Source organism: Parastagonospora nodorum (assembly GCF_000146915.1).
Source record: "Parastagonospora nodorum SN15 chromosome Unknown scaffold_13, whole genome shotgun sequence".
Classification (NCBI taxonomy): domain Eukaryota; kingdom Fungi; phylum Ascomycota; class Dothideomycetes; order Pleosporales; family Phaeosphaeriaceae; genus Parastagonospora; species Parastagonospora nodorum.
Genome location: NW_001884561.1, coordinates 718,451 through 744,236, shown reverse-complemented (window position 1 = coordinate 744,236; position 25,786 = coordinate 718,451). Strand labels below are relative to the sequence as shown.

The following is a 25,786-nucleotide window of genomic DNA, read 5'->3' as shown; positions in this document are numbered from 1 at the left end:
GCTCCTGCCTTCGAAACCAGGTGAGTGCCGCGCGGGTCGGTGTGGTAAGCGTACGATGAACGTGACTACAACAAAAATCGTGCCATTGGTTTTGGGCGCTCTAACCTTCCACTTTAGTGCGCAACCACCAAAATGTTGAAATGAGTGACATTGAGATACACTATATATGGAATGGAAAAGTCGTAAAGATGTTAAATTAGCTCGTCCACGCCCAAAGCAACACAGGTGAACTCATCCCCAGACCAGTCTCCCGATTTCATCACCACCAGCTCCGAAGGCGAACTCACTGCGCCGGAGAGTATCTTCTTTTGGCCGAAGTCAGGTGATTAGCCCTCTCTCGCTGCACCGGCCTACCGCGATCAATGCCGCCAAGTTCCTTGTCCATGAACCATCTGCACGACTGCATCGACATCCTCCTCGATTTCTCGTCGCTCATATCGCTATCCGTAAACGCCGCAGCCCTCTCAATGTCCTCCGGTGGATCGATTGCGCAGCACGAGAAGGTATTCTGCAAGAAGCGTTGGAAGAAGGTGCCGTATCCGACTCCACGGTGTGCTTGTACCAGGCCGTAGCCTATCCAGATAAGGAAGAGGAGGCCGATGACGACGCTGGCGACCCGATCGCCGTCTTCGCATGGCATGCTCGAGGTAGTTATATTATGGCAGATAGTGTTGTTTTTTAAGGTGGTAGTGAGCGCGGCAGAGGAGTGACAAAAACACGCCGTCTTGTTCATTTTGGTTATGAAGGAATGAGTAGAGGGGCGACAATTGACTGGAAGGTGTGAATAGCCGGGTGGAAACTGTCTGATATCAGTATTAATCTTTGTGACTGCGAATGCGCGCGACACGTACGAATGATGCTGTGGAAGCAGTGGCTTGAAGATGGAGTGTGCTCTGGTGTCACAAAGAGCTGAGTTTGCGGGGTTATAAAGTGCTCGGGAAGTCACGATCGTGAAGTACCAGGTTACGCGTTTGCTATAGACTACGTGCTCGATCCCTTCGCCCACTCTTCACATTGTTTGTCACGTCGCGCTTCACAGATCCCTAGTGATGGAATTTGGGCATCAATATTGAGCACGCAAAGAGATCGGGCGCGCGAAGGGGAAAAAGACTTACCGTGACTCGAAAATTAGACAGAATGCCGCGACTATGCTGGCATCGAACATCTCCAGAGACTCAGACAGAGCAAAATCTACCACCAGACCTCCCAAACAACAACTTACAAATTTGACCCTCCACACGGCTCGCCATTACGTTCATGGAATCTCCGAACATCTCGCATGGCGGAATCTATCGTTTCTCTCAAGTTCTTGTAAGCCACGCTTCATGGTTTACGCAAAGTCCCGATCTACCGTTGACATCTGCCTGTAGGCTATAGTTCTTCAACTCATCGTCATAGTCGACGCAGGTCCAGTCCCTGCAAGGGTCAAGTTCAATCCTGGCTCACGCGTAGGTCAAAATCACAATATCTCAAGTGTAGGGCGCAAGATTGATGGTAAAAAAGTCGGCCTCGTCGTTGGGTGCGTTGTTGGAGCTTGGATCCTGTTCGCGCTAGCCGTGGCTGCGTTTGCCAGAGGGAAGGAAGAGGACGAGAAGTATTGTGGAAGATTTTCTGATTGGTTATGTCCGTTTCAGAAGTGCTGTGGAAATTGTAAGGGTGGTTGTGGGGACTGTAATTGTTGAGCCAGAGGTGTTCGGTTGTGAAATTTATCGATTATAACAGACTTTCCGAGGAATCGATCGTGATCTTGTTTGCGATCACTTCGCAACTGAATTTGAGATATAAATGACATCCAACTAGAAGCACTCATTGGAAACCCCTAATCCATCATCGCTCCAACCAAACCCACACCTCCCCCTCTCATACCCATAACAATGATTATACCTCAAACAACCCTTAAGCTTTCTATGATACATTCTCTGATTGCCGCAACACATCGCCCTTGGCCCGGAAAGCTGCGCGAATAGTGTAGAAGAAAGAGGGAGTAGCTTGAGCTGCGAAATGTCTGAGCATCGGAGTTGCCGAGTTGGTCTATATTCAACGCATTTTTTGGTAACACTAAACACTGTTCGCCATGTGATGTGGCAGCGTGACTCATAGTTCGTGCCCAAGGCCACTGCATTTGAAAAGAGCGGGGAGATGGCTTATTTGATCGGTACACCATGGGTAAGAAAGGGACGCGAGACGACAGTTTGTTGGAAAACACCTGAGTATATCTGGTAAGGAAGTCTTAGAGGACGAGTTTCGCGTAGAAAATGTGACGGGGGTGGTTATCGGGGGTTGCGGACTTCGAATTACATTGTAGAGTCTCGTCTGGTCACTGCGGAGTACATATTATTACTCAGAACATGTCATGATAGATATGTAGTTGTTTTTCCTTTCATCGCCCACCCAAACTTATCTCAAAGTGCTTCATTAATGTCTGCATCACGTTCATCGCTGCTACTCCCCAAATCCCTGATCTCAACCACCACCCGCAATATCAGCGCAGCTGAAACATGAGAGCATTCTTAACCCGAGCCAAGTATGGGCGTCCACTCTTCCTGGTAAAAAGTGCATACACAAGTGCGAACACAATCCAAAGCTCGAAGATAAATCCAAACACGAGTAGTATGATGGTGGACGGCGTCATCTTCCCTGTGGCTTGCGCAGAGGGGCCGCGCTTTGTAGGGTTGACGAAGGTTAGCTTGGACATAGGCATGGCTAATGCTGAGTCGATCAAGAGAACGAATGTGGCCTGCATAAAAGTCAGTCAAAGACAGTACATGGGTCAGTGCGGAAAAAACGCAACCGCCAGGAATGGAAACACCAAACAGGTAGACATTGGCTGATTGATAGTACAAGATATTGAATTCGAGGTTTGGGAGGTTTGAGGTTCATATGCTGACTCTTGCAGTGGTCTCGGTCATGTAAGAAGACTCATGCCTTATGGTCAACTGAATGACCTAAGCATTCAAAGTTGAAGTGAAGAACACAAAAAGCTCTGTTCTCTTGATAGCTCACGGTTGAACTTCCATGGAGCCTCTGTCGCATGTGTGCGCGTGAAGCTGGGATTTCCATAGCTTGAAGTGAACACAAGTGATGAGGAGCAATGTGCGATGGTTAAGAAAACTTTAGTTTTGTCAGTTAGGGCTTCTGCCCAGGTGTGGTTACCTGCATTGAATATTATCGGTGGAGGTAAGTGCATGACGGTCCCAAGCGTGGGAACACCACCGTCACTTCCACGTTGGCAGTGCCGTTCCTGAGATGCACTCGTGCAGCCGTCGCTTCACACGCAACGCATCCAGCACATTTCCTCACACTTGTTGCGAACATGTTAACACACCATTCTTGTTGTGCATATTATCCTTAGTTTTTCATCTTTAACCTTTCGCTCAACTACTCTCTCAACTACTTTCGCTTTGATGTCCGGCATTGACTGCGACGTTCTGAACGATATTCGTAAATCCCGACGTGCTACAAAGCTCGAGCAGGAGGCCGAAAAGGCTAACAAAATGGACAACAAGCCCGACAAGCCCGACAAGCTGTCTGCAATGCAGAGTATTGTCAACCGAATAACAGGGAAAGAGCCCCAGCGCAACAGTGAGATCAAACTGGCCGACATTGCTTTCCACCATGCCGGCTACGACCCAAAGTCGTTCAACACGGTCATATTCCGTCTCAAAGGATCGAAACACTACGATGGTGGTGTAATGGCCAGTTTGGCGCATCTGTTTTTCTACTTGCTCACCGACGACGACACATCTAAACTGCTTTTCATTTCGCGCACACGGGGAGGACATCCACTGGACTTGAGGGCGACCACGATCTTGTGGGACAGCGACTTATACCTCCATTGCCCGAATCCCGACGATCCAACCGACAAGTTTTGGCAGTACCCGCTTCTCCCCAGCTTCGCGATGTGGCAGGTTCCTCGGGGCCGGCCGACACATTGGAATGATGCAAGAAAGAGTATGGCAAAGACGCAAAGTAACCTCAAGTTTTCTGGCCTCAAGACGAATGCCGATCTTGACTTGATCACTTTCTGCAATGATGCAGTTAGTAATCGCGATTGGAAATGCATTCTTTCCGGCGCATATGAATCAAAATGCGAGCGCGCATACATAGTGCCTCTACGACTACGCAATCTGTGGATAGCAGAGAGAATGAGCAAGTTGTTCGGCGACTGGTCCTTCACGAGCGGCGCCAACACACTCCTCAAGGCCGCCATCCAATCTACTGCCAAGAGACAACGGCTAAATGTCCCCTACGATGAGGCCACAGATATGCACCATCCCATGAACGGAATCTACCTGAGGAGTGATCTCGCCAAGGCGTATGACAATGGAGATTTCATACTGATCCCTGGTAAGGAGTGCTGGATCGCACACTTTTTCGATCCGACCCACGACCTGGCAAAACGGTTTGACCACGAGACAGCTACAATTAGCCACGAAATCTCACGGAGTCTGCTGTTGGTAAGACCTGCGATGGTCGCGTTCAGACATGCGTACGAGTTTCTAAACCAGGTTCAACCCAAGTCGGCAATGAAGGAGAGCAAGGCCGCTGTACCCGCGCAGCCGCCTGTAGAAAATGCGGCGGAAAGTCCTGGTCTATTGTTGTAATCGAACTACGGCGCCGGGTGTATGGTAGATAGTACAATGAGATCTTATTATCCATGACCAAGTACAACAGGTAGTACTCAGAATAACTTGAACCCACCAGGCACTTGCCTTTGAAACATGCCAGTGGGGTCGTACTTTCGCGCCACCTGTTTCAATTTCATCTTTTGTTCGGCTCCGTAGCCACCAATTGGGTCTTGGAACCCAGCAGCAAAATTGAGGTACTTGTATGGATGATAAACACCTTCCGCATAGGTGAGCTGCTCGATGGCTGCAATCAATTCCTTCAGACCCTTGTTAAAGCTTTCAGTCGCTTGCACACCGTCGAAAGTGAACACAATCTGCAGGAACACCATGTCGTCTGTTCGTTCGTTGGGCGCAAATCCTAAGCTGTTGGGAGATGAGCCGTTCTTGGGAGGCGATGGAAGAGCTTGAAAGGTCAATTCAGCTGAGGGGTTGGCCGATGCATGTTCATCGCAGATGCTGGGTACGCGGCTTCTCCACAGCCTGTGAACTTTGTGGACGATCGTAGAGTCGACATGAAATGAGGTTGTTGCCCATATTGTGCTATTGGAAATAATTCAGCATGAGCTCAATACTGCGAGAAAAAGACTGGTTGTATACCGTCTTGGTGAGGCGATGACCTGCATCGATGCATTCCTTGTATGCTCGCTGATTGGTGCTTCTACCATGCCGTTTGATACTTGTGGCTTGACTTCCCGTGATCTCCTTCAAACCGCCAGGTCTGAGCTCAGGTTTGGTGTACCACATAAATCGCGACTGGGTTGAACGTCGCTACGGAGTGGTTGTATCTGAATAGTAGCCCAGCCAGCAACGTATTTGTCAGTTGTTGCCGCGGTCTTCAGATTGGTGAAAGCGGTCAAAAAGTCGGTAGCTGCGGCTGGTGCGTATACAATTCTGCCGCCCCAGATACGAGTCGCTGGGTATGCTTTGAGATCGAAGCGAGTGACTAGACCGAAGTTATTCTGACCGCCTTTGAGAGCTGCGAAGAGATCCTGCCGTGATGTTGCATTGGCGTTCACAATATCCCCGCTTGCAAGGACGATCTTGAAGTTTAGGATCGAGTCGCACGCCCAGCCGAACTGGGGTGAGAAGAACGAGATACCACCTAGTATCAATCAATAAGCTCTTGAGCAAAGAATTCTTGATAGATTCGAGTACCTCCAGTAAGAAAGCCAGCCGTGCCCACAACACCAATGCGACCAGCAAGAACAGTCAGGTTTCTTTTCTCTGCTGCATTGTACGCATCTTGGGACAGCGCACCTGCTTCGACTCGGACGACTTGATCCCCTCGTGCGACTTCAACGGCCTTCATGCTTTGCATGTCGATGGTAACACCGTTGTCGATATTGTTGAAGCCAGCATTAGCATTATGGCCACCGCCCTTCACAGCAAAGCGCGTGTTGTTACTCTTTTCTAGCACGCCAAGTGCTACTGAAACATTTTCCGCTGATTTTGGTCGAACGATGCAGTTTGGGCGAAGACGAAGCTGGATGAATGGATAGGATGAGATTGAAGCATTGTAGACGGGGGCGTCTGGGAAGAAGACCTGATCTGGAAGCTTTAATACGAGTTCATGGCATATTGTATTTTGCGTGGTATTGTCAGCCCTGGTGAGGTCCAAAGAAAAAGCGAAGAGGAGAGCAAGTCTTGAAAACTTCATTGTTAGAACAAGTTCATGAGGTTCATCTCAGTGCACCCAAACCTTTGTTCTTATCCTTTTCAAAATAATCTGCATGATGCACAGGCTGACCGAACCATGCCGAAGTAAGAACCCTTCATCGTCGCGATATACGAAGCTGATCACCGTCCAGATGCGAGCATTTCCAGTGGCGTCGTGATTTTTGTAAGCCACATTTGAGAAGCTATGAAATGATTGGCTTGGCTGGAAAGCGCCGAAGTACGAAGTCAGCTCTTGACATGCATGTGCTGATTTCTTATACTGCGGGGAGCCGTGGAACTGAGATACGCGCTCTTCCGAACACATTCATCGTATGAAATGCGGCATCTACGTCGGCGATCGGTGAGGAGCTGAGTACAACCCTTGTTCTTGTGTAATTGCTGTCAAGTGGGATGTAGGCTTCTAAACGTTACATTCCGATCGGGACAGCATTCGCACGATCAGAAGCAGTGCACCGAGCAATTCCACAGTAAGCTGCGATCATGCTTGGACATGAGTCCATAATTCCCAATCTCTTAGCTGCAGCAGCTGAAAAACGTTCCAGAAGCTGACACGAGAGAGTCACAGATAGTGACGATCTGATCATCCTAGCTGTTCCAAGATTGCTTTCTTAAGCTGTCAAAGTTTGAGACGCTCGGTATACTTTTCCGGTCAGTATTCAAGTATATCAACTATCATCTGCGTCAAAATTCATCCAAGATTACCCGTATAGAGCTTCACCGAGAAGTCAAAGACCACCGAACTACTGAGTTGTCTTGGTAGATGTCTGCTGGGGATCATTCCGGCTTGAGGAAGCTGGGACTCATCGTATCATCACCTTCCATCGAGAGTTGTGAAGCGTCGGGAAAGTCTTGGGACTCGTCCCTTGATTAGATGTTATGTTGCCATTCACGAATATTATATGACCTCGGCAAACCTGCATGAATTCGAGATGGTCTAGCTGACAAGGCTGTCATGCTGGGAAAGACGACCCCTCTTACCTAAAAAATCGGAGAGATTCTCGGTAAGATTGTGGTTGAGTGTATGTCGGACCGGCATAGATTAGGAGTGGAGCCCAGTATGAACCTTGATGGAGATGCAGACCATTTGACCCATTGTATATTTATGGTTAGTAAGTTGTTACCCACTTGCGGAGATGTCTCACGATCTGGAGAGAGTGCAATTCGGAGGTGATGATGTCATGGCCAGAAATTATCGTATACCACCAGACTTGCAAGCCCTGTGAAAATGGACTCAACGAAGCCATGCGGGGCAAGGGAACAGGGGGATAGTATAGGTAAGAGCGGCAGAATCCCGGGAAAATCGTTTAGTAGGCGAGTGGTTGCTTATGTAGTACAAATGAGGAGGAGGGTAGTGTAGTCGGCATTCGGGATAGCGCGTACCGTAGCTACCCCACGTCGCGCCGTTTATGGAGACACCAAGACTAGCAATGACGTCTAACAATACATAAAGCAGACTTCACCAGCAACTCAACAAATTCAGAACCCGAATTTCTCGTCTACACATCCAACAGCAAACATGGCAACGACAAGAAAAGATCTTTACGTCGGTACCGACAAACACAAATGGTGGAAGGAAGCTGTTGTTTATCAAGTAAAGCCTGACAAAATGTTGAACATGAACCCTTTTTCACTAATAATGACAGGTTTACCCAGCTTCGTTCCTGGACACAAATGGTGATGGCTGGGGAGATGTTCCCGGCATCACTTCGAAGCTAGACTACCTCAAAGACCTCGGAGTGGACGTTGTCTGGGTCAGCCCAATCTACAAATCTCCCCAAGCAGACATGGGATACGACATTGCCGACTACGAAGACATTGATCCATCCTACGGCACTCTCGCCGATGTCGACAACTTAATCGCCGAGCTCAAAAAGCGCGACATGAAGCTCGTCATGGACCTAGTCGTAAACCACACCTCCGAAGAGCACGCCTGGTTCCTCGACTCCCGCTCCTCGAAAACCTCCTCAAAGCGCGACTGGTACATATGGAAGCCTGCAAAGTACGATGCTGATGGAAATCGCCAACCCCCAAACAATTGGGCGCAGATTCTTGGTGAAGCGAACTCCGCCTGGACATGGGACGAGAAAACCCAAGAATACTACCTCTCCCTCTTCACCCCCGAGCAACCTGACTTGAATTGGGAAAACCCCGCCGTCCGCGCTGCCGTCCACGACGTCCTGCGCTTCTGGCTCGACCGCGGCTGCTCGGGCTTCCGCATGGACGTGATCAACCTGATTTCTAAAGTGCAGTCCTTCTCCGACGCCGCTGTATCCGTGCCCACCAACAAATACCAGCCGGGCGACAAATTCTACGCCAACGGCCCGCGGCTGCACGAATACCTCCAGGAAATTAACCGCAAGGTGTTGTCCAAGTATGACACACTAACGGTCGGCGAAATGCCCTTCGTCCGCGACGAAGACGAAATCATCCGCGTCGTGGGCGCGGACCGCGAGGAGCTTAACATGATATTTAGCTTCGATCTTGTGGATATTGATAACGTGCCCGGCGATTTCAAGTACACGCTACACCCCTGGGATGCTCGTGACCTCAAGCGTATCGTCAATAGGCTGCAGCGCCTGATGCTCGAGCGCGATGGCTGGAACACGCTATTCGTCGAGAATCACGATCAGCCACGCAGCGTGTCGCGATACACAGATGATAGCGACCAGTGGCGCTCGTACGGCGCGAAGCTACTCGCGCTGATGCAGTCAACCCTCGCAGGCACGCTGTACGTCTACCAAGGCGAGGAAATCGGCATGCGCAACGTCCCCACCGACTGGCCCGAGGAAGAATACAAAGATATTGAGAGTATCAATTTCTTCAAGAAGTGCGTATATCACCCCCACCCCCCTTTCCCCCTCACTTCCCACTAACGCAACTAGATACCGCGATTTATACCCCGGAGATGAAGCCAAACAGGCCCTCGCTCGCAAAATCATGCAGAAGAAATCCCGCGACAACGCCCGCACTCCCGTACAATGGACCTCCTCCGCCCCGCACGCTGGCTTCACAGAACCCACTGCAACCCCCTGGATGCGCGTAAACACAGATTATCCCACCGTAAACGCCGCTTCGCAAATCGCAAACCCCACGCCCTCCCCGGGCCATCTGTCCGTCCACGCGTTCTGGCGCCGCGCACTCGCCAACCGCAAGAAACACGCGGATGTGTTTGTGTATGGGGATTTTGAGATGCTGGATGTGGCGGATCCCAGGGTGGTGGCGTACAGGCGGTGGAGTGAGGGAGAGGAGTTTGTTACGGTGTTGAATTTTAGTGGGGAGGGAGTGAGTTGGGAGGGACTGGGGGGTGTGGAGGTGCAGAAGTGGGGTGGCGGGGAATTATGATGAGAGGGAACTGGAGGGACGGGAGGTTGGGAAGGGGGTAAAGGTGGAGTTGAGGGCTTGGGAGGGGTTATTGGGTGTGGTAAGTAAGTAGGTTGGTAAAGTGCAAGTGTGGGATATTATGATGAGTATACGCATATCTCGCGATGGGGTGTCATCCCCCCCCCCACTTGTCCTTCAAACTTCTTATCCATCCGCTCTCGTAATTCTGCTCACTTCCTCTCTCCCTCCACCTTTCCAGTAATCTTCCGCTCAAACACATCCGGCTGTATCGTGCGTCCCGTCTTATCCCTAAACCGCCAACTGACCCGATTCCACACCATCTGATAGTCCTGCTGTAATATACGCGCAACGACCCTCAAATCCTCTGCGGAGAAGGTTCCATCGGGCTTGACTTCGAGCTCTAGAGGCGTGTTGGTGCGGTCCTTGCTAGAGTGATGGTGCGAGTGGTGATGAGCAGACTTGTGGGAGTTGGCTTTTGATGCGGGTTTTGCGGGAGCGGGTGCGGTACCCCAACCAGAAGCTTCGAAGCCGGTGTTATTGTTGGCGTTGACGTTGGTGTTGGTTTGAGCGCTGGTGTCCCATCCTCCACCATTGTTGGTGTTGGTCGCATCGTTGGCTGCGCCACCCCATCCCGCGTTGGTGGTGTCGTTCGCACCATCAACCTGCGCGGTCCAGGCGTCTGGGGCTCCGTTGTTGGATGCTGACTTTTGGCTTCCACCACCTGCCCAGGCGTCCTTGTTACTTCCCGGTCCTCCCCCTCCACTTCCACCTACACCGCCCCATGTATTAGCTGTCGCATCGAAGCCAGGAGTGTCGTTGTTGCCGCCGGTGTTATCCCAGCCGCCTCCACCAGAAGTATCACCTCCTCCCCATTGGTCGTCACCTTTGTTACTGGAAGCGCTTTTCTTGCTTCCGCTCTTACTTTTGTTGTCGTTTCCTCCACTCCAGCTTGGACCTGAAGTGTCTGGTGCCGCGTTCCAAGCTTCGGTAGTGTTGCCGACAGGGTTCTCCCAACTATTGCCGCCTTTGTTGCTCGTAGCTTTGTTGCTTGTACCCTTCTTGCTTCCTCCGCTGTTCTTCCCACCACACGCTGCTGGCGTGTCTCCCCAACCACCTGAATTATCCCAGGCAGTTGTTTCTGCATTGTTTCGGCCGGATGTGTCTGCTGCCCCTCCCCATCCACCCCAGGTGTTTTCGGCTGCCTTGTTTTCAGTCGTACTGCCAGCTTTGCTCTTCTTGTCATCATCGTTTTCGCCGAACATTGCGAGCCCACCGCCACCCCATGGGTCGTCACCATCAGTATTGTTGTCGTTACCCCCAGAGTTCTGATCTTTCTTGTTGCCCTTCTGATGTCCTTTGTTGTTCCCTCCACCTGACGCGTTCTTTTCTTTGTACCAGGCAGCCTTTTCCTTCTTAGTCATTTGGGATGGGTCTTTCTCCTGATTGCCTGCAACTCCACCACTGCCACCTTTGCCGCCCTGCTCTTTGCCGGCAGAATTATTACCGCCCTTCGCGTTCAGCTCTTTGTAGCGGTCTTTGCACTGATGCACTGGTTTGTCGATCTCATTGGCAAACTCGGCCCAAGGCTTGTTCTTGTTTTCGTTCTTCCAGGCGAGCAGTTTCTCATCTTCGTCTTTAGTGAAGCCGTGCTGATTCTGGCCTTCTGCTGCATCGTCGTTGGTAGCCTTCTCCTTCTTGTCTCCCTTGCTCTTCCAGCCTTTCGTGTCATCGTCGCCTTTCTCCGATGACGCCTTCCTGCCCTGTTCACCGTGCGAGCGACTTTGGCCGCGACCCGATAGTTTACCCTTGCGACCATCGCTAGCAGCCCACTCCACGATGCCAATCGGCTTACTTAGCTGACCACAATGAGCAATCGTACTATCAGAGTTGTGATGTTGAACAACTTACTATTTCGTTCAAGCCGCTCGGCTGCCGTGGGCGCGGCTTAGGCGGCGGCGGCGGGTCCTTGAACGGCTTGTTGCTGAACCCAAGAACGTAGGCCATAGAAATTCGGCGGGGAGTTTCGTTCGGTGCTGCCATGCTGTACCAGTCGCGTGCTCGTGAGCTGTGGTGTAGGTGCAGTATGGGACTTGAAATTGGTCCGCGACTTTCTAGTTACGCAATGCACAGACAGGCGGTTTGGCAATGCGGAATTGAGCCGTCGGTAGAGACGTGCGCATGACAGCGGAAGAATCGAGTGGAAACTAGATGGTGTTTGAACAGTGAGGTGAGTGGTGCTACCAGCTCACGTTGTCTTGGCGACGAGGAAGAGCTCCAGATGGCCACCATACAAACGTAATCGAGAAAATCCCGCACTGCGATCGAGGCTCATATCTCATGACACCTCTCCTCTGCAATTAGTGCACACAAACAATCACCCAAAAAATCCTCACTAGTGATCTTACTAGCGGCGTGCGGCGAGTGCCAAGCTACAAAGCAGGCGTTTCGTTCTGTGGCGGTCAAATACGAGAAACCCGCTGATCCAGCTCTTGCGCAAGTGGAGAATGCCAGTGCCCTACAGACATTCATAACCTACCAATCTAAAAAAGGCCGAATAGCAGAAACACCCGCGAGATGGTCGACATCAGAAGATCTTCGCGAGACACCAGCGTCAATGGATCGTCCGTAGTATTCAAGATTGGCAAGGCGGCAGGTGAGTCAAATGATGAAATCATCAGCAGGTACCAGTACTTACCAGAGTAGCAGCTGCCATAGCCACCCGCGAGAAGAGAGTCACCGATCCCTCTCCAAACGATCAGCAGGCCGAGACTAAGGACTGGATCTTGAAGGAAGACTCGTGGGGTGTGCGTGTCAACAATGGATTTCACCTTATTACTCAGCCTATGAAGCCTTCATACAACAAAAACAACAACGTCAAGCCTGACACTTCAAACACGGCCAAGGATGGAGCGAACTTGCACCATCAGCCGGCAGTGCCCATAAAGAGGGCCGGACCTGCTCCGATGATGCAGAGCAACAAGCGAGCTAGGAACGACAACGCGAATAGATGGACTGATGACTCGGAGAAAGCTGAAAGGTCTGCGACATACACGCGTCTGGTGAAGGAGCGAAAGGAAGTTGTCAAATCGAAGGGCACGCTGAGGGAAAAGAAGCTTAAGCTTGATGCCGAAGCGGCCGTGCTGGAGAAGAATGCTGAGGAGATTGATGCACGAATCGAGAAGATGATTCAGAACGCGTCAAGGGAAGAGATAGTCGAGTGGCTGATGAAGGCGTCGTCTTAACTCAGTCCCCGCCGATACATAGGTGGACTGAGTAAAACAATGAGTGCTGATTTTAGTGGTCAACGATGTACATATTCAGTTGGCTAGCTGGAGGCCGTTCCATATTCGTGGTGAAAATGTATGACTGCAATTAAATTCATCGACACAAAACGAGAAAGTGATTGAAAGTGTGATGTCTTCTACGCCCTCGGAAGGAAGTTCAGACGAACCCCTACTAGTCGGCTGCACGGGCCTCAGCACCGCGTCCGCGACCCTTGCGGGCAACCTGGCCATTTCCGCATCGTGGAACTTGTTTGACTCCCAGAACAACAGCACACGACAGCCACTCTCCACAATGCTGTTCCCTTCAATCGCCGCTCTCGCTGCGGCGACGAGCTTCTTCAGCCTCGCCGCCTCGCACAACATCCAAATGAAGGCGCACCAGCGCGAATGCTTCCACGAGGCCCTGCACAAGGACGACAAGATGACGGTCACGTTCCAGGTTGGCGACAGGGAGTTTGGAGGAAGCGGAAACCTGGAGATTGATTTCTGGGTATGAATTGCCTTCTAGGCTCGATCCACTCTCCAATGCCTCGTGGCTTGCTCGCATGGGCGCAAAGCCACTTGTCCGTTCCAAGAATCAATGCTAACAATCCACTCCCCAGATCGAAACCCCCTCCCGCAGCTACCAAATCCACGAGCGCGGCGTCTCATCCGGCGACCATTCCTTCACCGCGACCGAAGACGGCAAATACACATACTGCTTCAACAACGAGTACTGGGGCGCTAACACCAAGGAAGTCAGCTTCAACGTCCACGGCATCGTCTACGTACCCGAGTCCGAGGCGCCCCAGGACCCGCTGGAGAAGGAGGTGCGCCAGATGAGCGAGCTGGTGTCGCAGGTCAAGGACGAGCAGAGCTACATTGTGGTGAGGGAGAGGACGCACAGGAATACTGCCGAGAGCACGAACAGCAGGATCAAGTGGTGGAGCATTTTTCAGCTGTGCTTCTTGACAGGGCAGGGCTTCTTTCAGGTTTGGTGGTTGAAGCGGTTCTTTGAGGTGAGTTCATGACACTGAGGTGATGAGTGATTTGGGAAGCTAATGGTTGTGCAGGTCAAGCGCGTGGTCTAAGAGCGGTTTGCATGTATTCTGGCAGTCTTGCTTATCTGGCGTTGGAGCGCATGGCATTGGAGCGGAAGAAAAGGGCGGAGTTCGCTAGAATCACACTACTTGACACTGGAGGCTCCCTTATCTTGAGCCCTTCCACGGGTAACTATGGCATCACTTCATCTTATTCCGGTTCAACCATATCCTGAAACAACTGTTCGTTGCACTTGACTCCCGTACTTTGGTCCGGGACGGCTAGCTGCATGGGCCGGCCAGCCTGGCAATTCACGATGCAGGCATCCTCACCGAAGCTATTTCGTATCGTGCTCAACGCATGCGCGACTGTTTGACACGTTTCCTTCATTCACATGCATTTCGTTTGTCGTTCCTATATATGCCACACCTTGGGGCATTTTCGCGACCTTGATTGGTCTCGGTCATTTCCGCTTTGTCACGTGCTTATCTCTCTTCACTGCAGCTACCCGTCTCATCTCGTCTATCAGGGCGGCGCGCAGTACACGGAAGCCCACGCAACAAACGAGCATGCCATCAGTCGGTGACAACGTTGACACGTCGCGACTGCCTCGGGCGCGTTGTTTTGTTGTGAGCGCGTTGCTAGGCACTTCCTTTACTTGCTCGCGCCTTCCCCGCGCTCCCTCGTGTATAAAACCCTTCCTCCGCCTTTCTCCACTCGCCACCCGCACCCAATAATGAGAGAGCGCGAGACCAGCAGATCAGACCCACATGGACTACACCCCAAACGACGCTGGCAACCCTGCCGCACGCTATACGTACCTGCAGAGTTCGGATGAACAGCAAGCAAACAACAACGCCACTGCTCAACCTGGGCCTTCACGCCTTCCTCAACTGGATGGATATCAACCCCATCCTGCCACCCCCCTGCCTCATTATGGCCAGGTAGGAGCGTTCAGTGGTTATCCTGACGCTGCCGTCTCGTCTCAGCCCGGATACCATCACCAGCCACCAACTCCACCCGGGCACGAAGATGACGTCCAGAAGCTGTTGGACTGGCATGCACAGCAGCATGCGCAGCACCAAGCTTCGGAGCAGGTCCCTCGCACCATTGACCCCAATGGCTATGCCAATCGTCACAACTATGCCGGATCTTTCAACCCGCCTCAGGCACCGCTGCCAGACGCAGCTCCAGCATATCGGTACAGTAATACCTTTGGAATACCAATGCGGCAAGCTAAGCCATATGGCTTCGGACAACACCAGTATCAACGACCACCATCGCCTGATCTGCAACAAGCTCGAGCTTCACTTGAACAATTACGACAACAGGCATTGGACAACCCAAAGATGCCAAACCTGGACGATCGGCGATCCTTTTCGTATACCGCAGATCCCGATCATATTGATATGTCTCCTTCCACTCTTGCACTCCTACATGAGGTGACATCCCCCCAGCCCCCGATTCAACAGTCGCCGACGCATACCTTGAGTCAACAGCCTCGTCCAGTCACACCTCCTCATCACTATGCCCCCACACTTGCCAATGCTGCGATTGGCCCATCCCCTGGGCACGACGGCATAACGCCAATAGACGAGGAGACGATCCGCAAGCAACAAGAGTACGTGAAAAACGCCCAGAGAAGCGCTGAGAGGCGACGACAAAAGAAGCTGTCCAGCGCCAGTTCTAAGGCGGGTTCGATGGCACCACCGCAAGCCGTTTTGAGCACCAAGCGCAAGCGGTCCACCAAGAAGTCAACAGGCTCCACGTCTACACCTGGTCCAAAGCGCCGTAAGCCTCTTGTGATGCAACATGGGCTCCCTGATGCCGATGAGATGTACGCACCTCATCATGGCGGGCTTGCTCATGCGCCTACTCATGATCAGGACAACTCGGGCTTCGGAATTCTGTACCCAGTCCACCAACCTCAAGCAGGCCCCACAAACTTCATGCCCTCATACGCACCGATTTTCAACACATCAATTTTTGATGTACCTCGGAACCAGCGGCTCTTGTCTCCTCCAGAGCCTGCACCGCCCGCACGCATCGATTGGGACACTCAGCCTCAAGACATCACTGCCAACTATGCTGACTACAAGTGGTCTGTCATCCTGTTCCAGCTACACAAAGCATGCGGCTTCGAATTTGCAGAGTCCTGGCTCGACAACCTGGTCCAAACCAACAACCTTGGACCGCCTAGTCACAGATGGCACGCCCACAGCTCGCGCGGCTTCATTCAGGATGGCGATGCTCTATCTTTTATCGCGCTCCATAACGCTGCCGATCCGTTTGAGTGGGGTTTGTCGCCGACGTCTACGACTTCAATCGGTGTGTATGGTCGCTTTTGGCAGGACCGAGATGAGATGATTTGGAGGACCTTCGCGCCTGGCTTTTCCTCGCTGCTTGATTATTGCCAGCATATGGGCGGAATCAGCGTCAAGCAGACTTGGAAGTTTGACAATCCGAAAGCCTCGGAGCGTCGCTTTCACAGAGCGTATTGGCTGTCGGCGAGGATGCAGCCGACCAAGGACTTGCTGCATCACAGTGGCATGGAGACTGGTGAGATGCTAGTCGAGATGTACGATGATGGGTTCGAAGTCAGCGAGAAGGATTTGCGTAGTGAGAAGGATTGGAATAGGACGGAGGAGCAGAGTCAAGACGCGTGGAATGCGGTGTTGGAGAAGAACGAGGAGATTGGAGATGTGCTTGATGGCGGGGCGAGGTTTGAGCATGTTTTCATCGGAAGCACGGAGGTGGATAACTTGTGAGGATCTCAATTTGTGGGTGTTGGATTGCGACGATGGGATTGGATTGCATGGATGGGTGTAACGTGACGGCTTTCGACGAATGTTATTATACCCCAGGGCCGCGCAGGCATGCCAAGTTTGAAGTCGAAAGGATGGACATTATCGAGGAACCGTTATAATAATGATGACTCAATCAAGTCAGACCGAGACTGTGTATATTCTTTGCTTTGTATAACATAAATCGTAACTTTCATCCCACTCACACTAACACCAAGCCAGATCTCTAAACCTTCTCCTTATCCCCCCCAACAACCATAACCTCCATCGCCTCAATCCCATCCTCCCCCTCATCAACACTCGTGCCCCTCCCCCTCCGAAACACCGCCTCCCCGACACTCCCATACACCCCCGTCTTCCCCTCGCCCCTCTCATCCCGCCCCGCCCCCGCATCATACACGCCCCACCCAAACCTCCCAAATCTGGCCCTAACCCTCTCATTCATCCCCACAAATCGCACCGCCGTGCCTTTCCCGCCAAACTTGCTCACATCGGCCACGAGATCCGCCAGCGCGGTGAGCCCCGTCGTGTCGATGTTGTGCATGCCGCTGAGATCCAGGACGACAAGGCGGATCTGCACGGGCTCGTTGGCGTCGGAGATGCCAGCGCGGCTGCGCAGACGGGCTGCGCGGCGCTCGCCGGCGACGCTCCAGTTGCGATTGGCGCGCGCGGTGGCGAGGGTGGAGGGGTCGCCTGTGTTGTGTGTGGTGATGGCGTCGAGGATTTGGGACTTGACGTGGTAGGCGTTGGGGAAGAGGAGGGGTTGGTGCAGGGCGAAGATTTGTGTGTCGGGTGGGATGGAGTTTTTGTGTGGGGAGGAGGAGGAGGAGGAGGTGGGAAGGGGGAGAGGGAGGGAAGTGACTCGTCGCACGCGGTGGAAGGCGAGGAAGACGAGATGATATGCGATTCCCCAGCCCACGGCTGCGCCGATGCCGACTTCGCTGCTTACGAATAATGTGAGCCAGAAGGCGAGCATGGATGCGATGAAATCCACGAGACTGGTTTTCCAGTACAGGTAGAATGTTCGGAGCGGGACGAGGATGTGCCAGACTGCCGTGACAATGATGGCGGCGAGTGTGGCTTTGGGGATCCAGTAGAGGGCCGGGCTGAGTTTGTATATGCTCAGGATAACGACGCCGCCGGCGACGAGCCCGTATGTGGGCGATTTGACGCCGCTGTCGGAATTCACGGCGGTGCGCGACATAGCGCCACCGACGGCCATTGAGGAAAAGAAGGAGTTGAAGAAGTTGGTTGTGCCTAAGTAGACCAGTTCTTGTGCGGGATCGATAGTGTAATTATTCTTTCTGCCGAAGGCTTTGGCGATGGCGAGGTGTTCGATGGCGGCGGCGATGAAAGGGGCGATGGAGCGAGGGAAGACCTTGGAGATTAGTGGGGAGGAAGGGATTTTTGGCGGTAGGATGCCGTTGGATTGGACTTTTGAGAGCGCCCAGATGGGGTCCTTGACGCGGTTTTTGTTGACGGCGTAGGAGATGCCGGTGAAAAGGATTAGGACGACGGCACTGCGACCGAGGGCGAGGAGCCAGATTGCTTTGTTCTTCTTGCCCCAGCGTTGCCCCATCTTTTGCATGAGGACGAGGATCACGATACCACCGAGACCAATGCCAGTTGTAGGACCGTCGAAGTCAGGGATCTGGCGGAAGAGATCGCGGATGATGTTTGCGGTGCCAGTGCCGACGGTCACACCAAAGAGTGAGGGGATCTGACCGAGCATAATGACGATGGCTGCTGCGCTGATGAAACCACTGAGAACAGGGATGGAGATGAACTCGAGCAGAAAGCCCAACTTTAGAGCACCAATGACCAGGGCGTAGATACCGACCGAGAGTGCGACGGCGGAGGCGATGGCTTGGGGCGTGTAGCCTTCTTTTTGGACATCGCGAATAATCTCAGCTGTCAAGAGACCCATAAGAGAAGTGGGGCCAGTCGACATGTCTGGCAAGATTGTTACTATGCACTCTCATCTGACGCCGTCCATTCGTACCTTTCGATGTGCCCATGATGAAGTAGAGGAAGTTTGGCAACCAGCTAGACATGAGCCCATATTGACCAGGAATGGTGGCGATTTTCGCATATGCTAACGACTGCGGGATCAATAGTACACCAACAGTAATGCCGGCGAGAGTGTCGTTCAATAGCCATCGTGGATTGTATTTGGGCAGCCCTTGAAGTTGATCAGCGCTTCTCCTCGGTATAAGGTCGTTCGAATTTGCTAACAGTGGATGATGGGTACTCTCTCCTGAATATATTGACTGGCCACTGACGGAGCGGCGCGAATTGCTTTGGCGCCGTACCGCACAGTTCGTTGAAGCGTAATGTCGTTGACGACGGCGTCTTTTACAAGACCTGGCACTTTGCGGAAATGATCCATTGTGTGAGGCAGTTTGGACTGCAATCAAAGAGTCGAGTGTGTAGACAACAGAGGCATGCGCGAAAGGCAGTAACCTAGACCATGAGGACCTGACTGATCGATGTCGACGGCAACCGAAATAATTCCCGTGCGAGATATATCCAGCTCTGATGTCCCAAGACGGAAACTGCAGCGAGGCTGTACACCGATGTGTTGTATGTTCTGCGCGAAACGAGGTATCTTGCGCCTACCAGACCAACAGGCAGTACACCCTTAAGTGTCCAGACAGGCATGGAAACATGCCTGGAGCATGGAGATTGTTAACCCGGTAATCTTCGGCCAATGATGGATGACAGTTACCAACGCGATGGGTAGGCTGCAATAGATTTAGTAGGGAGCTACATGTGATAATACACGACATGGGGACGGACCTTCCAAGTCAAGAACCAGAGGCGCAAGCTCGGAAAAGAGGTGGAGACCAATACCTGATGCTGAGCGACGAGTGGCGCATGCAGGTATAGGTGTCAAGCTAGGGATAGTGATTACAGTACACGGTGCTTGCTGGCTTCCCATGTCGCAGCGCTATCATGGTCGTTCGTCAGCAATTCGACCGACCGTTGAGGTGGTGTCAAGATCATCGAGTTGCACAAGCTTGGCTGAAACAAGATCCGACTATTTGGTCCATTACATCAGTACTCGGTCGAACAGTTGCTGCTTTTCAAACATCGAAAGTGACAGTCTCGACTGAAGATGTCGCCGTGGAGAGGTATTTACCCCGCAGTTTGCATCAGCAACGAGATTAGCTTCCGTACGCCGTCCGTGAAGCCGCTCGAAACAAGCTTTAAAATAAGCTCCTGGAATGATTGGCTGATCATCCTGGTCGATTATCTCCCGTGCCGAATGTGCCCGTTTAGACACAATAAGCACGCCACATAATTGTCGCTGATCAAGGTGTGCGGGTCACATCCATCTCGGCAGTTCGGCTTAACTCGAGTCCCAACAGTGCGTCGCTGCGTGTGCAGTACTGGGTTTACGGGAATAGCGACGAATGAAACCAGGGGACGTGAGCACCATGTCATTCCCTTGCGTTGATTGTGAGATGGTGGCATTTGCGGCCCACTGTATCTCTACAACTCGAGCTCATCCGAGTCATTCCTGTGGGTGTGGAGACTGCTGCGGGAAGGAAGCCGCTGAACGGCTGTTTCCCCTTCGCTTGAGGTGGACATCGTCGTCATGCTTGTTCCATGATGATCTTTGGTGGCGTGATTCTAGCATTAGTTGTGGTCGGAAGAGCATTGCGATGAGCAGCACCGACTAGTGTTCTTCGCTAATATGCCCAACAGCTCCTGACCTCAAGTAACATTGTCTTGGTATCGCATGGTAGATGTCTGACGTTGCCATGAAAGTAGCTGGGTACAGTGGGTAGGTCCTTGACAACGTGATCGATGTGCCGCGGCCGCAGCTCTCCCACTCTGATCCTTGCGACAGTAGTGGAGATCTATATTCACGTATATACAGACGGTTGATCAGAAACCTTGAAGTTGATAGAGGCCTTAGCGAGCCTGTGATGTGTTTCAAAAATTCCTCGGCGCCTCGCAACACGATGCTTGGATACCGGTGGACGTAAATCATCTCTGGACCCAAACTTCGTACTGAAACAGGGCAGGAATTAGTAAACCAGAATCTTCCTCGCGCTGGCGTTGCAGATGCCGAGCGTAAGGCGAAAACTTGGGGAGCTATCCGGTTCGAAGATTCTGCAATCGAAGGAGGAAGATGCTATGGTCAGTTTCTAGGCCGGAAGCCGGAGACATGCGCGGTCAAGACAATAATGACAGACATGTGCCCGGCCTTGATGTCTTGTCTCTCTGTAAATCAGGGTCAACTCTGGGGACAAATTTCATCTCCGGCTGGATCAATTTGGCCAATCCTGCAACATGTGTGCACTTCTGGGTGAATGTTTGTGACACCATCATAGCTTTTTCTTGCCAAGAAGGTGTGATGCGGTGATGGTTCACGGGTTGATGCAGGTCCCACCTCGGAAAGTTCGAGGTTAGCGCCAACGTCCATGCAGGCGCGTACCCGTTGCTGTCGCTGCATCCTTCCGATACAGATTAGTAGGGTCAGAGTGAAGAACTTTTTTTTTTGAGGGTGGAAGCAAGGGATGAGGCTACGAAAGGGGCCGCAAGTCATGGCCGAGACGGCGACAGTGATGTCGAGGGAGGGTTCAAAGAGAGTTCGGTGTTCGGACGCGATGCATGACACAAGCTTCTCCGCGCTAACGCCAAGAACGAATTTTTGGCAGTTACGGCGTCGCCAACCCCACATGTTGCTGTCAACATTGATAGTGAATTGAAGATAATGGCGCGCAAGAAGAAGAGTGCCGCGGCCGACGGCGAGAGCGCGTCCAGCACGCCCCCGCCCGCGACAAGCAACGGGGGAAGCAAGAAGCCGGCGCATGAGCCCTCGACGTCGGCGCTCATCATCTGTCGCAACAAGTGAGTTTTACTGCCAGGCACGTCCCAGTTCGCCTTGCTGCAGCCTCTACTAACACTGAAACAAAAGACATTGGCGGTACATATCTTCCTTTCATGGACCGTGGTTGCAATTACCACCTGAGGTCCTCGAGAGCCTCGCGCATTCAAACTATCTCTCCCCGCGCCCCCACCCCATCGACCCTGCCGTCTTCTACGACCTCGTCAAGATTCGAAAAGCCGTGGATGAAGCGACCAATCTTGCGGTGCGCGCAACCTCAGGCCTCACGTCTGCGGCATTGAACAACAGCCTCAATGGAGGCAACAATATGCTAGGGGGCGCTGCAGCGCTGGGGATAGGCTATGGCGGGGGTGGCAGTGGTAAACTGAGTCGAGAAAGAAAACATCGAATGAGAGAATTGGCCACAAACAAGCTTTCCCAAGCATATCATTTGGACGAGATAGCCGCAAGCGTTGCGACAATGCAGAGCGCCAGTACACTGGAAGACGTTGCGCATCTTGTGTTGCAGAGGAATCCCAACGATGTCGACGCGAAGTACGTCCACTTCTTCCATGAGAAGATTCCAAGTCGGATGATGGCGCAGTGCACGCCGCTAGCCACTTTGAACGAGATCATAGCGGAAAGACCGAGCGATGGGAGCCCGTTACGGACGCGCGCACTGACGCGCATCTTCAAAGAAGACTATGTGAATTCGGCGAAAGACTTGAGCGAAGCATTGAGCACGGCGCGATATATGATGCAGCAACATAGAGCAGGAAAAGATCAGTTGGTGCTGGCAAAGACGTATCAGGAGCAGTATGGAAGAGATTGGAGACAAGAGGTCAAAATTCCAGAAGAAGATCAGCCAAGCTCGCTGGAGACGCAACTATTGTTCCACCGTGCCGGTGTTTATTTTACCATAGCATGTGGTTATGTTCACCCTGCGCTGGACGGGTTACGAGAAGCAGAAGAAGCAAAATCCAAAAGAGACATTCAAGTTGCCGCGGGCGAAGAGCCACTCCCATTGTCTGAAGACGAAGATGAGGGAATAAGAAGACGTGCCGAGGCCCGCAAGCAAGTCCGCCAAAATGCCAAACGAGCGCTTCGCGACTATAATGCCTTCCTCTCCCATTTCGATTATACCCCAGGCATCTCCGCCGAGCTGGCAGAGGAATTTCTGCGAAGACTCGGACATCCCACAAATGGCAACGTCCCCAAGGAAGTCTACAAGCCCCCACTTAACCGCCTCATCGAAGCCCAAAATTCAACCTCGCCATCATCACCTATATCCGAAGCTCTAGTCACACACTCTCGCCGAAACAACGATCGCGCATCGTGGCCAAAGCTCCCTCCCCCTGAGATCTTCAAAGTCTCCCAACTTTTCGACGCTGTACCGCCATCAACATTACCTCCTTACCCACCGCCAACTCCAACAACTCCCGCCTCGGCCGCCGCATCCGCCTTTGCCGACTCCCACGAATCGATCACCTACCACCCACTCCTCACCGACGCCCTGCACTCTCTCCTACTATGCCACGCGCTCCTCCAAACGCCCAGCAAAGAACATCTCCGCCATGCCCACAACGCCGCCCGCCTCGCCCGCATCTGCGACGGCTACCCGATCTTCCTCGCCGCCCGCTCGCCCGCACGCGCAGACTGGATCGAAGTCCTCCGCCGCGCTGGGAACTGGATCAACCTCAGCACGTCCTGGGAATCACTCTGCCGTCCCGCCCCACTCCCCGGCAACAACGAGACCGCCAAGAAAGAAGAGTCCGAGAAGCAGAAAACCGAGCGCAGAAAACACGAAGCTGTCCTCGAAGCGCTGGCGGATGAACGTGTCGTTGACGAAGAAAGCTTTCAGCGAGCTGTTCGCGCCCGCGAGAGGAGGTTCGCGGAAGACGAGGCGGCGGAGAAAGAACCGGGGAGTCCCGGGACGAATGGCGCGCCACCGAAACGCTGGGCCCAGGATGATGGGAGAGAGTATCCGATTAGTACGGAGCGCGCGGAGGCGATTTCGCGCTGGGTGCGTGACGCGCCCAGTGTGGTTGAGGGCAGCGGTACGAAGAAGAGGCGCACGAAGGGTAAGGGAAAGAGAGCCCCGGGGCTGGGGAAGAGAGGGAGTACCGGAGTGAGTTTGGCGGATAGTGTCGAGGGGTTGAGGGTTGAAGAGGAGGAGGGGGAGGAGGTAGATGAGTAATGTTTGGCAGCTTGGAAGTTCGGCTTTGCTTTCGCATTGGTTTGATAGAAATCCAGTTGAATAGTCATATGCATGATGTTGCTGCAACTTTCGGCCAATTAGCGCCCTGTGTACACTACCTTCGACAATCCATGTTTCTCATTGTTGTCAAGAGCCTTTCCGTTTACTCATGTAACTCATCCACCCCACCGAATACACACAATCCCTTATTCCGCTCCCTTACTTCCTCCACCGCCATATCCTCCGTGACATCAGTGACTACACTCGAGGGTAAATTCTCGTTCAAGTACCTGCGCGGCGGGTAATAATAGAAAGTGTCCATGTCGTCAGAGTCATCGTCCTCGGGTTCCGATGCGCATAGGAAGTTCGGGACGCGAGAAGGCGGAAGAGTTGGATGTGCAGGTGTCATTGGAAAGGAAGCGGAGAACCCAGGAGATATCCTACCAACAAGAACAGCTTGGGTGCGCGCACGAGACACTAGCCAGTCCTCATGGGCGTCTGTGTCATCTTCATCGTTTTCTTCCACCACATCTGCAATCCTCGCCTCGTCAGGCACGGCGCTCTGCTCCGCATTGACAGTCTGCGCTTGTGCTTCAACTTCGAGTTTCGTGTGCGGCAACACAACAGTGGTTTTGTCCTCGCACCCACTGAAGAAATCTGTCGCAGTATCGACATCGATATCCGAAACCAATCTGTCCTCATGCTCTAGTGGTTTTGGTGAGGCGGGATGATGGGCATTTTGTTGCTGTGTCGATGCGATATCTGGGGGTAGATGGACGATCGGCAATTCCTCCAATCGATCCGACGGAAAGTTTTGAAATTCCTCGTATACCGGCTCAGCTTCATCTGATAAAGCAGCATTCGCAGCTTCTCGGGCTGTGGCGCCTTTGGCCGCGTAGTAATCGGACATTCCGTGGTCACTGACGGCTGAGCCCGAGCTGTTAGAGACCACATCATGATCTGCGATATCTTCGTCTTGCATCTTTGCCTCGATGCAGGCGGTATATACAGACTCAAGGGAGTCTTGTGGAGCATCGAAAATGTGGTCAAAGTCTGCGGAGGAAAAGAGTGGGCGGTAAAGGCCTGGTGGTGGGCGGAGAGAAAGTAGTGACGGAGTCTTGATGCCGTCAGTGGCAACGCCGCTGATTGGGGTTGAGCTCACTCTGGTTGCGGTCGGTCGGATAATCTCGTCTAACTCTTCCAGGTCCTCTACATCGAATATCGAAGGGCGCGACGCGGTTGTTCCTGGGATGGAGAGGATACGAGGCTTCACATAATTTTCCTTGTCTGAAGTGTCGTTGAACATCGCTGAGTCGACTGACATCCTCCGAGGCCCTGGGGGTCTGCCGATATCGAAGATCGATGGCAGTGACCACGTTGGTACCGCACGTTCTCGTGAAACGTAATCTTCAACCTCCTCCTCCTCTTCTTCTTCACCGTCGTCATACACCAATTCCGTCTCCATGCGTTGCATCCTAAACCGAGAAAAGACCCTCCCATCCTTCGGCACAAGCAATACGCAGAACTTGTGCCGCCTAAATTGCTGCTCTCGAAACCACGTTGGCGTCCAAGTCTCAATAACTCTCGCAATCTCCACTCCGTCCTCCACTAACGTCTCTCCCCCCCGCAATTTACTCGGCTCAGCTGCATACCAACCTTCCCCCCTACCCCATCCCTTATCCCTCTTCTTTTTATAGTCATTCACCCTTACCCCCGCCCGACCATCCATCTTCCCCACTACCGCTCGCTCAACGACTTCCATGCATCCCATCCATGCAGCAACGAGCGCGTCGAAGCCATCGCGATCAATGAGCGACAGGTCTCCGCCATTTTGACAGTTGTGCAGATGCCATATGATTTCTGGTTTGTCCCAGAGTGCGGGATAGTGGAAGTTGGCGGCGCAGATGGGGCAAGATGTTGGGCATTTGTCGGTTAAGGTTAGGCAGTAGATGCGGTGGGCGAGCGCGTTGAGGGGGGGAGAGGCGCGCCAAAGA

At 52.6% G+C, this 25,786-nt stretch overlaps 11 protein-coding genes across 11 annotated transcripts; 5 read left to right on the top strand and 6 right to left on the bottom strand.

The window, feature by feature from the left end:
• Positions 1 to 283: 283 nt before the first annotated feature.
• Positions 284 to 1,250, bottom strand: SNOG_08829 (hypothetical protein; the record flags this gene model as incomplete). The annotated part of the gene is made up of 4 exons (XM_001799082.1): positions 284 to 641; positions 852 to 893; positions 1,116 to 1,191; positions 1,223 to 1,250. 4 exons carry the CDS (start codon positions 1,248 to 1,250, stop codon positions 284 to 286), a joined length of 504 nt encoding a protein of 167 aa, XP_001799134.1.
• Positions 1,251 to 2,482: 1,232 nt separating this feature from the next.
• On the bottom strand, positions 2,483 to 2,701 carry SNOG_20102 (hypothetical protein; the record flags this gene model as incomplete). Its single annotated transcript, XM_001799081.1, has 1 exon — positions 2,483 to 2,701. One exon carries the CDS (start codon positions 2,699 to 2,701, stop codon positions 2,483 to 2,485), a length of 219 nt encoding a protein of 72 aa, XP_001799133.1.
• A 703-nt stretch (positions 2,702 to 3,404) lies between these two features.
• Positions 3,405 to 4,604, top strand: SNOG_08828 (hypothetical protein; the record flags this gene model as incomplete). Its single annotated transcript, XM_001799080.1, has 1 exon — positions 3,405 to 4,604. The coding sequence occupies one exon, from the start codon at positions 3,405 to 3,407 to the stop codon at positions 4,602 to 4,604; it is 1,200 nt and encodes a 399-aa protein (XP_001799132.1).
• Positions 4,605 to 4,681: 77 nt separating this feature from the next.
• SNOG_08827 (hypothetical protein) lies at positions 4,682 to 6,285 on the bottom strand (the record flags this gene model as incomplete). Its single annotated transcript, XM_001799079.1, has 3 exons — positions 4,682 to 5,049; positions 5,368 to 5,730; positions 5,784 to 6,285. The coding sequence occupies 3 exons, from the start codon at positions 6,283 to 6,285 to the stop codon at positions 4,682 to 4,684; spliced, it is 1,233 nt and encodes a 410-aa protein (XP_001799131.1).
• A 1,536-nt stretch (positions 6,286 to 7,821) lies between these two features.
• SNOG_08825 (hypothetical protein) lies at positions 7,822 to 9,178 on the top strand (the record flags this gene model as incomplete). The annotated part of the gene is made up of 2 exons (XM_001799078.1): positions 7,822 to 7,896; positions 7,949 to 9,178. The coding sequence occupies 2 exons, from the start codon at positions 7,822 to 7,824 to the stop codon at positions 9,176 to 9,178; spliced, it is 1,305 nt and encodes a 434-aa protein (XP_001799130.1).
• A 678-nt stretch (positions 9,179 to 9,856) lies between these two features.
• Positions 9,857 to 11,651, bottom strand: SNOG_08824 (hypothetical protein; the record flags this gene model as incomplete). The annotated part of the gene is made up of 2 exons (XM_001799077.1): positions 9,857 to 11,503; positions 11,556 to 11,651. The coding sequence occupies 2 exons, from the start codon at positions 11,649 to 11,651 to the stop codon at positions 9,857 to 9,859; spliced, it is 1,743 nt and encodes a 580-aa protein (XP_001799129.1).
• A 661-nt stretch (positions 11,652 to 12,312) lies between these two features.
• Positions 12,313 to 14,311, top strand: SNOG_08823 (hypothetical protein; the record flags this gene model as incomplete). Its single annotated transcript, XM_001799076.1, has 6 exons — positions 12,313 to 12,328; positions 12,354 to 12,884; positions 13,108 to 13,384; positions 13,440 to 13,494; positions 13,534 to 13,929; positions 13,984 to 14,311. The coding sequence occupies 6 exons, from the start codon at positions 12,313 to 12,315 to the stop codon at positions 13,999 to 14,001; spliced, it is 1,293 nt and encodes a 430-aa protein (XP_001799128.1). The 3' UTR covers positions 14,002 to 14,311.
• A 410-nt stretch (positions 14,312 to 14,721) lies between these two features.
• Positions 14,722 to 16,719, top strand: SNOG_08821 (hypothetical protein; the record flags this gene model as incomplete). Its single annotated transcript, XM_001799075.1, has 2 exons — positions 14,722 to 15,144; positions 15,451 to 16,719. 2 exons carry the CDS (start codon positions 14,722 to 14,724, stop codon positions 16,717 to 16,719), a joined length of 1,692 nt encoding a protein of 563 aa, XP_001799127.1.
• Positions 16,720 to 16,981: 262 nt separating this feature from the next.
• Positions 16,982 to 18,773, bottom strand: SNOG_08820 (hypothetical protein; the record flags this gene model as incomplete). Its single annotated transcript, XM_001799074.1, has 2 exons — positions 16,982 to 18,723; positions 18,758 to 18,773. 2 exons carry the CDS (start codon positions 18,771 to 18,773, stop codon positions 16,982 to 16,984), a joined length of 1,758 nt encoding a protein of 585 aa, XP_001799126.1.
• Positions 18,774 to 21,923: 3,150 nt separating this feature from the next.
• SNOG_08819 (hypothetical protein) lies at positions 21,924 to 23,792 on the top strand (the record flags this gene model as incomplete). Its single annotated transcript, XM_001799073.1, has 1 exon — positions 21,924 to 23,792. One exon carries the CDS (start codon positions 21,924 to 21,926, stop codon positions 23,790 to 23,792), a length of 1,869 nt encoding a protein of 622 aa, XP_001799125.1.
• Positions 23,793 to 23,955: 163 nt separating this feature from the next.
• SNOG_08818 (hypothetical protein) lies at positions 23,956 to 25,257 on the bottom strand (the record flags this gene model as incomplete). Its single annotated transcript, XM_001799072.1, has 1 exon — positions 23,956 to 25,257. One exon carries the CDS (start codon positions 25,255 to 25,257, stop codon positions 23,956 to 23,958), a length of 1,302 nt encoding a protein of 433 aa, XP_001799124.1.
• Between the last annotated feature and the right edge of the window lie 529 nt (positions 25,258 to 25,786).